At 37.5% G+C, this 16,053-nt stretch overlaps 2 protein-coding genes across 4 annotated transcripts in view; one reads left to right on the forward strand and one right to left on the reverse strand.

The window, feature by feature from the left end:
- si:ch211-66i15.4 (uncharacterized protein LOC560315 homolog) overlaps nucleotides 1-16,053 on the reverse strand; it is a 50,935-nt gene that overhangs the window by 3,016 nt on the left and 31,866 nt on the right. Inside the window, exons 1-2 of one of the 2 annotated variants that reach the window (XM_007258791.4) lie at nucleotides 3,308-3,393; nucleotides 1,802-1,923 (exon numbers count right to left, since the gene is read on the reverse strand). In XM_007258791.4, the coding sequence (XP_007258853.2) occupies nucleotides 1,802-1,923; nucleotides 3,308-3,326 (141 nt within the window). In that variant the 5' untranslated portion in view covers nucleotides 3,327-3,393. Of the gene's footprint in view, nucleotides 1-1,801; nucleotides 1,924-3,307; nucleotides 3,394-16,053 lie in introns of those variants that run through there. The other variant, XM_015608250.3, reaches the window with a different exon arrangement.
- Nucleotides 1,921-14,793, forward strand: si:ch211-66i15.5 (L-rhamnose-binding lectin CSL2). 2 transcript variants are annotated; one of them, XM_049462831.1, is made up of 9 exons: nucleotides 1,921-2,147; nucleotides 5,891-5,920; nucleotides 6,037-6,114; nucleotides 6,203-6,338; nucleotides 8,450-8,559; nucleotides 8,754-8,798; nucleotides 12,434-12,554; nucleotides 12,919-13,027; nucleotides 14,555-14,793. In XM_049462831.1, the coding sequence occupies exons 2-9, from the start codon at nucleotides 5,893-5,895 to the stop codon at nucleotides 14,558-14,560; spliced, it is 633 nt and encodes a 210-aa protein (XP_049318788.1). In that variant the 5' UTR covers nucleotides 1,921-2,147; nucleotides 5,891-5,892; the 3' UTR covers nucleotides 14,561-14,793. The 2 variants fall into 2 exon arrangements, with proteins under 2 accessions (XP_049318788.1, XP_007258852.3); XM_007258790.3 differs by lacking the exon at nucleotides 1,921-2,147 and adding an exon at nucleotides 4,229-4,338.

Raw genomic sequence — 16,053 nt, forward strand, 5'->3', positions numbered from 1 at the left:
ACTGTGCCATTGGTGAGGATGATGTGTACATGTACTTTGGTATGCAGACACATCACAATATGCAAATGTATCTATCAATCAATCATACCGCCCCCCTGCTGACATCCAACCATCTGCGTCTCATCTGGCAGCTCAGCCAAGCTTTCCCTCCTACCCTGGCCTGCCTCTAAACCCATACATCACCCAGTGCCCCGCCCAAACTACTCCTCCCATTTTTCAGCCTTTTTTAATTTTGAGCTGAGGGTGGAGTCAGCAAAAATCAGGAGGGTTTTTTAACCATTAGCCCCGCCTAGTTGTTTTTCTCAACATAAACACATTGTGGTAAGCGTGACTGTGGTTATGGTTATATTGAGCAATGTGTTCTGTTTATGAACCATGTTACAGGAAAGCCGATTCCTTATCAACACCCAGGTCACGCTCCATAACAGGCATAACAGCTGATAGAAACAGACCAAGCTTGAAGTTGCCAGATTTCTACCACAGTTTTCTGCAAGAATGTGTTTCAAAATGAGCCAAAATGCATGAAAAATCCCACAAAAAAACAAAACAGCAGTTTAGCATACACTGCAAAAAAAAAAACTTTTTTAGAATTTACTCAAAAAAGATCTGAGGTAACAATCTGTACTCAAAGTTCACTCTATATTTTTAGCACTTCCCTATTCATTCCTGGCATTGTTTATGTGCATAATAGGCGTGGCCTCACTATTATCTCACCATCAGTGTGTGGTCTTGTCTATTCAGTTAATACTCAAAAGAGAAATGAGAGGGAGGAATACCAGTTTCATCCTTTTTTTATATTTCTTTTTAGTCACTTGAAAAGTATTACTTATTTTAAAAAGACCTCCAAGGACTCTGAGTGGTCAAGCAATCTAAAGCACTGCCACTATGATCAGGAGATTGCTTGTTCGAATCCTGGTCATGCAGCTTGCCACCAGCTGCTGGAGCCCTAAGAGAGCACAATTGGCCTTGCTCTCTCTGGGTGGGTACAGTAGATGGCGCTCTTCCCCCTCATCACTCCTAGGGTGATGTCGATCAGCACTGTGCGTCTGTGAGCTGATGTATCAAAACCGAGTTTCTGCACTTTCCTCCGAGTTTGAAGTTTGAAAAGAGATGGTGTCAAGCAGTTAAACAGGTGGGATAATTTAGGAGAAAAAATAGGAAAAAGTAAAAGAGCCTCTATTTTTGTTACATAGTAGACAATAAACTCTTACTACTTGCCTTCTACAAACAGATTTTCCCGTCACATAAAATTTAAATGCCATATCATATCATTTTATACAAGAAAACTGAATCCCCAAGGAAAGCTAGGCTTGGTGGGCAAGACTACCCACTGATGGTGAGTGAAATTTGGAGTACACCCACCCCTTATGCAAATAAATGATGCTAAGAACCTACAGAAAATATGTACTTTTTGAGTAATGTATTAAGGGATGTTAAATAAATGTACTTCCCTGAATAAGTGAAATTAATTCACATTAGGAGAATAATAATAACAAAAAAAAAGCAAATTTTGCGCATTAACTAAATACCGAAGGGATGTAGCCCTTGTTGACAAGACTACACACTGATGTGTGTGTGTGTTAGTGTTTATTTAAGCCTTTCTTTCTTTCTTTATTTATTTATATATAATAGCGTCACAAAAAAAAAAAAAACTCTATACTGCTGGCAAGCTGAAAATTGTTTGCACACTGATCAAGGATTGGCTGTAAATTCAAAGCTTATCTCGTATCAGCCAATCGTGGCGCAGAGGGCGGGGTCTGCGGAAGTGTAAACACAGCGCGTGGCTAGTCCGTGATCTTACCGCGTGGTTCTCGTAGCTTCCCGGGCCGAGCCGGAGCTCGGTGGCCGCGCGCGCCGACACAGCGCGGGCTGACGGCACGAGCCCCCGGTCCTGAATGCTGCCGAACCCCAACATCCGGGGAGCTGCGGGGATACCGGAAAGAACGGGCGGATTAGTCTGATTATAGTAACCCGGATAATCATCTGTAGTGTAAGGCTGTGACCGAAATGGCTCCCTACTCCCTCATTAGTATTGCGCTATGTAGGGAGATACTAATAAGTTCACTAATTAGTGGTAAAACTGGAGTGAATTCGGACACTAACTCATCATTATCATGCGCCAGCACCGGTCGCATAAACACACACAGGTGAGGGGTTTGAGCCGTGTTTAAAACTCCATAAACACACTGAACTGAGCTCTGAATTAAAGATAGTGAAGCTCTGAGCTGATCATGAAGTTAATTATCTGCTTGTTATATTCACGCTGTTTAAAAGATGATCCTCACATTACTGAACTACATGAAGTCTTAAAAATAGCAGCGTACACCGGCTCGCTCTGTTGCCAGATTGGGTGGTATCATGCCAAATGTCGAGTTGTATCTGAAATTGTCTGGAGGAAATGCTGTGATTTGACAGGTGAACAAAACTACCAAATGTAAAGAGTTTGGAAATTTAACTTGGCGGTGTTATAGTTAGATATCTAACACTGCAGAGACAGAGCTTTTAGTCCTGCTGACGGAAATTTGAAGTTGTTGAAGTGTTTATGTTCGTTATTATGTGTGAGTAAGTTATTTCTTTATTTTATTGCTTGCAAGGTTGTTTTTATGCACTGTTTCTACATTTTTGTGTCGTGTGTCCAATGATACAAGGCACAAAACACATAATACAAATATGCAGATAAACTCATTTAAATATAATTCTTTGTAATCAGTGATATTTAAGATATTTATGATATTTTAGTTAAGATCATGTTGGAATAAACCCTGTAATATTGTTAGTATGACGAATATCAGCTGTTTGGGTGGTTTTCTCAGTAAATTTGTGGATCTGAAACATGTTTTACCCTGTGAATTGGTTTTATCTGAATCCCACTGTAACAATCTGGCAACCCTGGTGGCTCGCTGTCCGCTCCGTTTCTTCGGCTGTCAGTTGCTTAGTAGCAATGCATTTTGGGACACATTCAGCTCGCTTAGTAAGCAGCGAAGTCTAATATAAATCATGATGCGTTATGGGAGTTTTTAGTGCCCTCAAAATCACGTTCGAATCCCCCCTTAAGATTCGGACACTCAAAGAAAAATGGCTGACATACTCAATAGTGCCCTAACTAGTAAATAGGGAGCCATTTCGGTCACAGCCTAAATTAGAACAGTCACACAACCACACTGAGCTACACACACACACACACTCTCAGAACACACACACACTCAGAACACACACACTCAGAACACATACACACTCACATAAACTTAGATACACTGGTGAAATATATAAATACAGGAAATTTCGCTTAAATAATGATAATCTTCACCTGCAGCTCCTGTCGCCATTTCTCCTGTTTACAAGTAACTATAGTAACCGCATGACCATGGTAACAGGATACCGTCACTATTTACACTATTTATTTTTTGTTTTTTAATATTTTATAGTTTTTTAAAGTAATTGCAATGCACAGTAAAATACCACATGAACCAATCTCAACAAACAAACAAAAAAACATTTGCACCTGTGCTATAAGCACTGAAATATTCTATGAAATAAATAAAGCAATCAATACAGAAATATAAGAAATATTATGTAGCTACAGGTCAAACATAAATTACCTAAACGATTAAAGTCATTAAATCAGTTCATTCACAAATCAGTAGAAGCAGCTTTTATATTTTATTATGTATATGTGTTAAAATATAATTGTAGCATCTTTCTGCACCATTAATATATATGAGAAATGGCTGAAATAACAAAACAGAGCTTTCAGACCTCAAATAATGCAAAGAAAACCAGTTCATATTCATAAAGTTTTAAGAGTTCAGAAATCAATATTTGGTGGAATAATCCTGGTTTTAAATCACAGTTTCAAGCATCTTGGCATGTTCTCCTCCACCAGTCTTACACACTGCTTTTGTGTAACTTTATGCCTGCACTCCTGGTGAAATAATTCAATCAGTTCAGTTTGGTTTGATGGCTTGTGATCATCCATCTTCCTCTTGATTATTTTCCATATATATTAAATTTGTTAAAATCAAAGAAAACTAACTATTTTTAAGTGGGCTCTTATTTTTTTTCCAGAGCTGTATATATAACACATCCATGAGTGTTCTATCAGTGTTACAGTGATGTATAATTAGTGAACTCCACACGTGAGCTCAGAGTGTGAGATTCTTTAATAAGTAATCAATTCAGAGGTTAATTTTTAAGAGGCCTCAGGATATATTGGTCTTGAGATAAAAAAAAAAACATGCAGGAACTCTCTCTATATAAGTTACTGTAAATATATCTGACTTCCCCATCCATACACACACTCCTTCACCATGCAGACACACACTGCCAGCAGCACAACCTGTGAGTATACATTTATTCATACATTCAAAGGTTTTGTATATAGATTTTAATATTAGAATTAAGGCTGTCGATTAATGTAGAAAAAATAAAATATAAATCGCAATATTTTCTTCTTAACACTAGAACTTATTTTTTAAATTTAATATTCAATGTAAAATAAAATAATTAAATATGATTAAAACAGTGGGATTTTGTTTATATTTAGATTTGTTTCTTGCAGAAAGACTTAAATAAAGAGAGAGAGAGCAGAAAGAAAGATATTGAACAAAAACAGAGAGATAGAGCAGAGAGACATAAAGAGAGTGAGAAAGAGCAGAAAGAGATAGAGCAGAAAGACTTAAAGAGAGAGAGAGAGATAGAGCAGAAAGACAAAGTCAGCAGAAAGAGAGATATTGATCAAAAACAGAGATTGTGCAAAAGAACGAGCAGAAAGACATACAAAGAGAGGGAGAGATAGAGAGCAGAAAGAGAGATATAGAGCAGAAAGAGAGATATTGATCAAAAACAGAAAGATTGAGCAGAAAGAGATAGATCAGAAAGACACAAAATGAGAGAGAGAAAGAGCACTAACATTTTATTGTACTGGGAAAACTTTCAGACTGCCCAGACAAACAACTTCTACTGTGTGTGTGTGTGTGTGTGTGTGTGTGTGTGTGTGTGTGTGTATGAGAGAGAGAGAGAGAGAGAGAGAGAGAGAGAGAGAGAGAGAGAGATTGAGAGAAAGAAAGAAAGACAATTAATTATAAGATTGAATCCAAATTTCAAAATAAATAGAAAGTAATCTACCTTCTGGACTTTGAAGTTGTTGTAATGTTGTGTTTACATAAAAATGAAATAAATAAATAAATAAATAATGTTTTATACTGCAAATTAAACTGTATCATTTCTTTGTACTGGTAAGATTAGAGATTTTCAAATGCAGTTTTCAATATAAAATGTTCTGTAACGTTTATTGTTGTAACTCCAAAAAACTCCAAAATCCAAAAAACTCAGTTTATTAAGAATTAGCAGCTTTCATATTTTACTGTAAAATATACCAATATTATTTATAAAACTAAACATTTATTAAGGCTAGTCTTGGACTACACAGTAATTTAATAGATTTGATTTAATTGATTTTCAGTAGAAATGAAAATATAGGCTGGGACTAGATTTAATCCCTGTCTGGGTAACTAAACTATGATTGTGATTATATCACAGTTCCATTAATGCTGTTTAATGGAAGATTTTGAGTTAAAGAGGACAAGAAAATATGATCCGTTTGGTTATAAACACTCCGCGAGTTAAAATAGTTCCATTGCTGCTCTGTTTGTAGCTGTGCTGTTTGGCTTGTAAGCGCTGCATCGTTGCTATGTTACTTGTATGTGGCGGAGTAATACATGGAGAACTTCAGTTACAGTGCATTACCGGCTGATAATGGCACTCATAAAACGCCTTGCCTCTGTGGTATAATGTATCGTAATGTCACTAATTCCCTGCATGACGTATAAGTCATACACACTGGAGTATATTTATTTATTTATTTATTTATTCTTTTTTTTTTGATGTGCAGGGATGCTGTTGCTGTTTCTGACGTTTTATGGTAAGGAGCAGAAGATTTACAGCTTTTCTTTTGTTTTTAATTGCTCTTCTTTTTTCTTTAAAGCAGACACATCCTAAAGAGTCATGTCTGCTTTTCCATCAACATTTATTTTACAGGAGATGCTGAAGCAGCTTCAGTTCTAGCAGCGAGGAGATACCTGACGTGCGAGACACACTCTGCTTATCTCTCCTGCGGTAAGGATTCACCCCATCCTCCACATTTATAACACTGTCAGTGATTTAAACGAATAATAACAAATCTAGCTGTTGTTCTCTCTGACAGATTATGGCTATATAAAAGTCTACAGTGCGAATTACGGGCGTACGGACAGAACCACCTGCTCGGACGGAGCACCGGCCCATGGGGTTGCGAACGTGCACTGTTTCAGCGAAAGATCTCTTAAAGTCATGTCAGACAGGTGAGGCTCATTTCTAGTTATAGTGTTTATTATAGTGTATATATATATATATATATATATATATATATATATATATATATATATATATATATATATATATATACACTATAAACTTTGAGTTGAAGAGGAGGAGAAAATATGATCTGTTTGGTTATAAAAACTTTAAAAAGTAAAAAAAAGTTCCATTACTGCTCTGTTTGTAGCTGTGATGTTTGGCTTGTAAGCGCTGCATCGTTGCTAGGTTACCTGTATGTAGGGCTGCCACAAACGATTATTTTTATAGTCGACTAATCACCGATTATTTTTTATGATTAGTCGACTAATCGGATCATACGTTAATTGAATATAAAACACAGTTTATCACAATAGAATGCAGCTGCTATTATACAACCAACATTAGATTTCAGCTATATGCTAACTAAAAATAAAAACAATTAAAATCATAGTTCATTAAACCTTTAATGAAATATGCAGCTTGTTGTAACAGACAATTATTTTACTGTTTAGCATAAAGTGTAAACAACTGTGTAAAATAAGGATAAGGCACTGGCATTTATGAAACATCTCAACCATGAGGTTGTTTGAACTATTATGAAAAAAAAGTATATTAATAAAAAATGCCTCTCTGTCCAGATATTGTGTACATTACCGTACACAGGGCAGCGGTCTGCACAGATCTGATTGGCAGAGGAGAGCGTTTGGTGATTTTACACCACACATGACTGATCTGTGAGTTTACTGCACCGAAAAGCACTGAAAACAGAAGCCACTGTCAGAATGAAATCCTTCTCTGTAGTTTATCGGTTTGGGACGGCATTTGTGACAACGTCTGGGTCTGGATCCGGATCGCGGTCCGCCTATTAGTGACCTCTGTTTTAAAGCTATCAAGATGAGTAAGTTAAGTACTAAGTTAACACTCTGTTTATGCTAATTTTAGCAGCTAAATAGCAATTTAGCTTCTTCGTCATTTAATCAGCCACAACATGCCTCCTTTTCAGGTGCTCGTGCATCTCGGTTGTGCTGCCGAGGAAGGCAAGTTCTTCATTGCAGATATTGCATTGCACGCGTTTCACTTTTATTTTCTTGGTGATCCCACACTTTTGAGTTCTGTAGCGGGGTAGCCATGAAACCAGAGCCTGTCTGTATAATGTCCTGAGATGTCGTCCACTACCTACCCCGGTTTCCACTACTGCGCATGTGCGTCCAGGACAGAAAGGCAGTCGCAGCAGTTTGGAGAGAAAAACAAAGAAAAAAAAAAAAAAAACGACTAATCGACTATTAAATTAGTCGTCAACTATTTTAATAGGCGACATAATCGTGACTAGTCGACTAATCGTGGCAGCCCTACCTGTATGTGGCGGAGAAACACATGGAGAACTTCGGTTACAGTGCCTGTGGTGATATTTAGCATGTTTGTACTACTTGTACAATTTTTACGATTACAAATTCATAAATTAGTGTTTATAAATGGTTTGTAAAATGTTTTTTTAATGGTTTCTAATTAGCTTATAAATGCGTGGCCAGTATAATAGTGACATATCTTATTCATAGCTTTACTTTTTTCATCAGTCAGCATTAAACCTGTTGCATTACCATATTTGTTCATAGGCGTAATCTAGTAATCTATTAATCTACATAGATTAAATAGAAAAAATATTTAACATTCTATACTGTTTATTTTGACATTTTCAGCATGCATATTCATAATTTGTACAGTATTTATAACCTAATAACCTTATGACCATTAATAAACTCTCCTTAATACATAATAATAATTAATAAATAAAAAGGTAGTCTTAGTCCTAAATTCTACCTTTATCAAGTTAAATTAAGATTTTAAATACAATATACACATATATAAAATAAATTATACTATACTGTTTATATTTTTTCTTAAATCAATATACTGATTAATAGAAGGGTCATATATATGTATACTGATCTGCTCCCATCTGCATTTTCCAGCATAATGCACCAATATATAAATGATAAAAACTACAAAATCTACTGTGCTTCATGTCTGTGTAATACTGCAATGCTAAAATATATCATATTACATTACATTACATCATATGTGTTTGCGTGTGTGTGTGTGTGTGTGTGTGTATTAGATGTAATGGACGGCGGAGCTGTTCTGTTCCTGTGGTAAACGCAGTCTTCTCTGATCCCTGTATTGGAACTTGGAAATACCTGGATTTTGCGTATCAATGCCTTCCATACAGTGAGTCCCTCCTAAAGCACAGAACTGATCAGTATAATATATATAATTATATACTAGTATATACTAGTGCATCTCAAAAATATTAGAATATCATTAAAAAAATCAGTACAAGATACTTCATTTCAGTAATTCAGTTTAAAATATATATGAATTCATTCAGTTTTTTTTTTCTTTTTCCCTCCATATAAATCCAGAGCGGAGCGTGATCTGTGAATACGCGGAGGGTGAAATAAGCTGTGGTATGTATGAGTCATTTCACATATTATTTCTTTCACCTTCACCATCGCACAATAATAAAAGAGAATAATAGAGTGCAGTTCTGCTGTGAATCTGCTGTGAGGCACACGTCTCATCTGGACTCTGGACATGGGCTACAGCCTTCAAATCATACTGTATCAAAATAAATATATAGAATTTTATATATATATATATATATATATATATATATATATATATATATATATATATATATATATATATATATATTATTAGGCACCAAAGCAAATTACACTAATCCATTTATCTCAGCAAAAAAAGCACCACATATGATTTAAACAGATGCAAAATAAACATACATACAGTAAAACATAACAAGGAATTCTCATTTTTAACTATAAGTATGTTATATCCTCTGAACCAAGCTAAAAAACAAAGTGTAGAGATTCCAGGTTTCTCCTGGATGCTCCTCAGCCAGCATGTGTATAAAGATATGTTCAGTTCCGTCAGCAGCTCACCTGATTTACCACATTTACCAACTTACCAAACCAGGTGTTGATTAATATGATGAGAACTGGAAATAACTCTATTAATGCTGTAATGTTAGTGTTTTACTGAGCTAATAAACACTTACTTCACAGATAAGAAGCTTTTTCTTTGCAAAAAATTCAAACAGGTGCCTAAAACATTTGCACAATACTGTATACACTTTCGACCTTTTTTTACTTACATAAAAAAGCAATACATTTTTTTAAATATAAATATATATTTAAGCAATAGAATACAAGAGGGAGTCACGGCTGTGATTTGGTCGTGATGTGATAACACACGACCTTGAGTGTTCTATTGCTTTTATACTATTGCTTTTTTTTTTTTACAAAATGAATAAAAAAATAAATAAAACAAAGAACTTTAAGAAATTAAGAATGAATATGCTTTAATATGGACTGAGCCTTCCAACAAAAAGTAGTTCCACAACAACTGTAACAGAACTGAAACTTAACTACAAAACGGTGTATGGTTCATACAGACTAACACCACGAAAGTTAGCTTAAAATCAAAATTGTGAATAAGTGAAGATGGTAACGTTAGGACCGTAAAAAAAACGCTGATACTCTCCTCTTCTGCTCTGTGGAGTCGTCTTCGGGTGAAAGCTGCACATTTTTTGAGCATTTCTGCTTGTTTTGCTGGGTGGTGTTGGTTTTAGCTATCCGGCTGGACTGTGGTTAGGTTAGCGTAGCTTGCTTTAGCTCAGCATTAACTTAGCTTAGCTTAGCCTAGCCTGGCTGGTTAAGTTAGCGTTCTGGCTGTCAGACGGCATTAGCCGAGCGATTTTCTTTCCCTTTTTTCCACAAAAGACGAGCCAGCGCTGTGGGCGAGCGTGCCGTGGTTGAGCGCTAGCCTGTGCTAAGCTAACGCTGCTGCTGACGCCGGTGGTGATTCAAAACTGTCCTGTGTATATATACGCCGTTACTCGGCAACGTGTCGGCGGAGTGATACAGGTTTAGTGTGAGAAGGCTGTGATGTTATCACAAATAACCCTCCGCCTCCTCCTCCGGCTACATGCCTTACGGCTGAAACACTTGCCTCATTCTTTGCTGGCAAAGTGGCGGCCATCAGCAACCAGTTTACTGATGCACAATGTAGCAGTCCTACTACATCCTCTACTGCCCGGTGTCCCTCCACCGAAGGCGTTGCTTTCTCCTCGTTCACTCCTCTCACTGAGAACGAGACACTGGCTCTCCTAACACGTAGCCGTCCTACTACGTGTCCGCTTGACCCAATTCCTTCAAACCTACTGCAAACTATCGCGCCTGCAATCATTCCGGCTATCACTCACACGATCAATGCCTCTTTAACTTCTGGTGTATTCCCGACACCACTGCTTAAAAAGCCTTCTCTCAACCCCGCCCAGATTGACAACTACAGACCGGTCTCACTGCTACCCTTTCTCTCTAAAACACTAGAAAGAGCAGTTCTAAATCAGGTCTCTGGCTTCCTCTCCCAGAATGACCTTCTGGACCAGAACCAATCTGGGTTCAAAAAAGGACACTCTACCGAGACGGCTCTGTTGTCTGTGACTGAAGCGTTGAAAACTGCCAGAGCTGCAGGTCAGTCCTCAGTGCTCATTCTGCTGGACCTCTCGGCCGCATTTGACACAGTCAACCATTGCTTCCTCCTAACTATACTCTCAAACATGGGGATCTCAGACAATGTGCTGTCATGGTTCAGATCATACCTCACTGGGCACTCGTTCAAGGTGTCGTGGCAAGGACAGCTGTCCTCAGCCCGCTCCTTATCCACTGGGGTTCCCCAAGGTTCGGTACTGGGACCCCTTCTCTTCTCCATATACACCACCTCTCTTGGTCAGGTTGTCCGCTCACACGGATTTTCCTACCATTGCTTTGCGGATGACACCCAGCTATACCTGTCGTTCTCACCTGAAGATCACTCAATCTCTGCACGGATACAGCAGTGTCTCTCTGACATATCCTCATGGATGAAGGAGCATCACCTTCAATTAAATCTCTCAAAGACTGAACTTCTGGTTATACCAGCAAAACCATCTTTTCAACACAACTTCTCTATAAGTATCGACTCTCTCTCTCTTTCACCGACAAAGGAACCTGGGTGTTCTGGTTGATGACCAACTCTCCTTCACGCACCATGTGGCCTCAGTTGCTCGGTCCTGCCGCTTTGCGCTCTATAACATCCAAAAAATTAGACCGTTCTTGACGCAACAGGCCACCCAACTCCTGGTGCAAGCGGTCGTCATCTCACGCCTCGACTACTGCAATGCCCTGCTATGCCCTGCTAACTGTGTAGTAAAACCACTCCAGATGATCCAGAACGCAGCAGCACGTCTGGTCTTCAACCAGCCAAAACGGGCACATGTCACCCCGCTGCTCATTGAGCTCCATTGGCTACCAGTTGATGCTCGCATCAAATTCAAAGCTCTTACAATCGCCTACAAGGTGATGACAGAACAGGCTCCTTCCTACCTGCACTCGCTCCTGAAGGCTTACGCTACCTCCCGGCCGCTGCGCTCCTCCAATGAACGTCGCCTCGCTTTGCCAAACACTCACACAAAGCAATCCAGACTGTTCTCATACAGAGTTCCCCAATGGTGGAACAAACTACCTTCTACTACCAGATCAGGAGAATCTCTCGCTATCTTTAAGAAACTCCTGAAGACAGAGCTCTTCAAAGAGCACTTACTCTCTTAACACCTCGAACACACTAACTACTTCTAACCTCATTTCCTTCTTCCCCTCCTTCACTCCTCTATCCTATTATTCCCCTTTGACCTCCTTTTATCCCTATCCAAAGATGTTTTACCTTTAAACTTATTTTACATTGTACTTGACTATTGTAAGTCGCTTTGGACAAAAGCGTCTGCCAAATGTAATGTAATGTAATGTAAAAAAATATCAACATGGCTAAAACACTTCTCAACCAATCAGACTGTGAGGTCGGAACTAACTGTTGTATAATTATAGATATAATATAATATAATTGGGTTTAACAAACCAAAACATCAAGTGTTCAGCATTAATTCATATATTTTTTTTATTGAACACAACTTTATTTTGTGTAACACATAAATAATACATATTTACTTACTTATATTTCCTGTTTTTTCTGTAAAAAAAAAAAGACAGTGGAGTGATTTTCATCCATCATGCCAACTACGGGCGGAGGGATCGGACCACCTGCCCCCATAAACTAGCAACCACATCCGACTGCTACTTCCCCCAGACCTTCAGTCTGCGCTCCAGGTGGGCAAACTGGAACACTGTAAACACTGTATTACTGGAACACTGTATTACACTCAAAACGTATATCTACAGTCACCAATCTACTCAGACTATCATTTCTTGTACTGTTGAGATGAAGAATAGAACTTAAATGGTTAAATTATAATATATGAACTTAACTGTAACAATTAACTGTAATGTCCAGATCTGATTGGCTGAATAATGTCACCTGTAATTAATACAAGATCAATATTAAGAATAAGAATGACCAAACATGATACATCGTACTGAACATTTTAGAATAATTAATCATGTATTAATTATAAATATTAAAATATTCAATATGACAGTGCTGTATCCTCTCTGTTGTTGTTTCTGAATGCAGGTGCAACGGTAAGAAGTCTTGTAGGCTGAGTGCCTCCAACCATGTGTTCTCAGACCCGTGCCATGGTGTCCATAAGTACTTGGAAGTGACCTATAGCTGCAGCTTAAATGTGAGTATTTAGTGTTTTATATCAGCACCTAATAAAAACGGATATCTGGATCTGTTTCAATGGTCTTTGCTTATATTGAGGATTAATATAAATATACAGTACCAGTTAAAAGTTCCTATATTGTAAACTAATACTGAAGTCTTCCAGACTATGAAGAAACATATAAGGAATTATGTAGTAACTTAAAAGTGTTAAACAAACCAAAATACTCATAAATGTGAAGCATTTAGGTCCTTATATCTGGGGTTATGTTTACTTGAGGCTCGTAACTGATGAGTGCCAGTTTCATCAGTTTCAATGTTTTGATGGTCCTTGCGACTGCACCTAAGGATCCATTTCCTGACCTTTATTTCTAAAAGTATTTTTTCTTTACTTAATTAAGTAGTTCTTGCTTCTCATAATATGGATTAGAACATTACTTAAATAAATAGAGCTATTCACTGTATACCTGTTTCTCTACCTCTTTACAACTGATGCTCCCAAACTTTACATTAAGAGACAAACAAATTCAAGTAATTATTAACTCTTCACGAGTTCAGCACAGCTGTTAACTGAACGCCTGAATTCCAGAGTGAGAAAATCCAGCCAAGATGTGCAAAACTGTCTTCTAAGCATGAGGTGCTACTTTGAAGAATCTAAAATATAAAACATATTCTGGTTTGTTTAACACTTTTGTTGTTTACTTAAAATAATAATAATAATAAAAATAATAATAATAATAATAATAATAATAATAATAATAATTAAACAAAAAATTGACTGGTACTGTACATGCAACAAGTCATTGGAACAGAAACGAGTACTAGCATTGTGTCCCGTGACTTTTGCCACATCACATAGACTGACCTGTGGGATATGAGAGTGGGATCTCCTGCAAAGTTGCTTCAGGGTCTGTTCCACATGGACAACTCTAGCCAGATGCTGCCGGTCACCATCATTTCCACCCTGTCCACTGCACTGGGTGGTAATTCTATGGTGGTAATAATAGCCTTCTGTGATATATGATTAAAATGTCCCATGTTTGAATAGGGAGAGTGTGAAGAAATACCCTAAACCAGTGAAGGTCTAATTACCATTTCAACAACATATTTTTTATGTAAATCACTGATAAAATAGTGTTTGGCTTTAAAACTGCCCCGAAAAGCCCACAGATTTTTTAGCATGTTCTGGCTGCTGCACTTGCGCAGATCTCCTCATTGACGATACCTTTCTCCACTAACATGCTACCCTCCTCCTCTTCACTCGCAGTGTAAACAGCAAGCTGATTGGCTCTTTTTTGTTAATTGGTGGGACTTTGTTTTATTATCATATTTCATCCAGTGGCTGGTCTCTATTTATTAATAAAGTCTCTAATGGGTCAACTTCCTTAATTCACGTCGCCTTGCCATGAGCACGTTTCCTGTCCATTGTTCAGTCTCACTCCCATGATAACACCTCACAACTTAAACAGGTCTGAGTATGCCCAGAGGCAACAACCAATGGTCAATTAATGTGAATGCAAATGATGGGCCTGTTTTTGTTTCACAGGAATAAACAAGAGTGTATCCAGTCATCTCTGTGGAACCTGGGTGGAACCTTGGATGGATGTGAGGATATAGCAGATGTTTGTATATATATAAATATGTATAAAATAAATCCATTTTCTAGCTTAAACACACTTTACTAAACTTCATAATAATGTAAATATCTCTGATTATAAACAGACATTTCTTGTAAAATTATGACTCATGGTGATATAATGAAAAAAATAAAGGTCTTTAACTTTTGATATCTGTGTGTATTTATTTATTTAATATTTTCAATGTTATTTTACATTTAACAAGAGATTTATGTGATTTTATCACAATATTTTAACAATGACAATAACAGTATCATTTATCTATCTATCTATCTAATCATCAATCCATCAATCATCCATCCATCCATATGTTCATCCATCCATCCATCCATCCATCCATTCATCCATCCATCCATCCATCCATCAATCAATCAGTCAATCCATTTACCCATCAATCCACCCATCCATCTACCCATCAATAAATTAATCTATAATTCCATCCATCCATTTACCCATAAAATTATCCATTTATTCATCCATCCATCCATGTACCCATGAATTTATCCATTTATTCATCCATCCATCCATCCATCCATTCATTCATCCACCCATCCATCCATTTACCCATAAATTTATCCATTTATTCATCCATCCATCCATTCCTATCAATCTATCCATTCATTCATCCACCCATCCATCCATTTACCCATCAATTCATCCATCCATCCATCCACCCATCAGCCTGCCTGCCTATTGAGTATTTGAGTGAGCTTAATTCTGACTAATTTCTTTATTGTTTTTTAACTCCAGATACGATAGATAGACAGACAGACAGACAGACAGACAGACAGACAGATTTTTGCTAATTTATGGAATGCACCCTGTATTGAACGTCAGTCAGTGACTGAGGCTGAAAATAATGCATCTTGAAAAATTGGAAAGTGTTTAAAACCACAATCACATACCACTATTAAAATACTTTTTTACAATAAATATGAATATTAAAACCAACTACAATTTTTGGGCAAGTGCCTTCAAGCATTACCTCTGTGGCCCACCGGGGGGCCGAGGCCCACAGGTTGAGAACTATTACTGCAATAGCAGATACTGCAATAGATTCCTGTACGCCTCCTCCGTCCAGCGCTGAGTTCTGTCCTTCATTGTAACCGATTTCAAATGGTGCTAGAAACCCCAAAAGACTCTGAACACCAAAAGAAATCGGTCAGCCTTGCTGTCAGGACACAGTCTCGCAGCTCAGGCCCATCCGGATACTGGATTAAATATTTGGAGCACACAATATATTTATTTTATGGTAACACTTTCTTTGAATGTCACCTTTATTAGACTCGTATATTATAACTTCGTTCATAATATATTATAATACATTCATAAGGCCTTATAAACATGGCTATAAATATTTATAAAAATGCATAACCCACTATAGCCAAGTTTATTAAGCATCATGACT

The sequence above is a fragment of the Astyanax mexicanus genome, chromosome 13, assembly GCF_023375975.1.
Source record: "Astyanax mexicanus isolate ESR-SI-001 chromosome 13, AstMex3_surface, whole genome shotgun sequence".
Lineage (NCBI taxonomy): Eukaryota > Metazoa > Chordata > Actinopteri > Characiformes > Acestrorhamphidae > Astyanax > Astyanax mexicanus.

What these genes read in the sequence shown, in the direction of transcription:
- si:ch211-66i15.5 (XM_007258790.3), top strand. Translation starts at nt 4,308, where the DNA reads ATGCAGACACACACTGCCAGCAGCACAACCT. An exon ending in CTCTGCTTATCTCTCCTGCG is followed by an intron (nt 6,115 to 6,202) that starts GTAAGGATTCAC and finishes TCTCTCTGACAG; the next exon opens with ATTATGGCTATATAAAAGTC. An exon ending in GGAGGGTGAAATAAGCTGTG is followed by an intron (nt 8,799 to 12,433) that starts GTATGTATGAGT and finishes AAAAAAAAAAAG; the next exon opens with ACAGTGGAGTGATTTTCATC.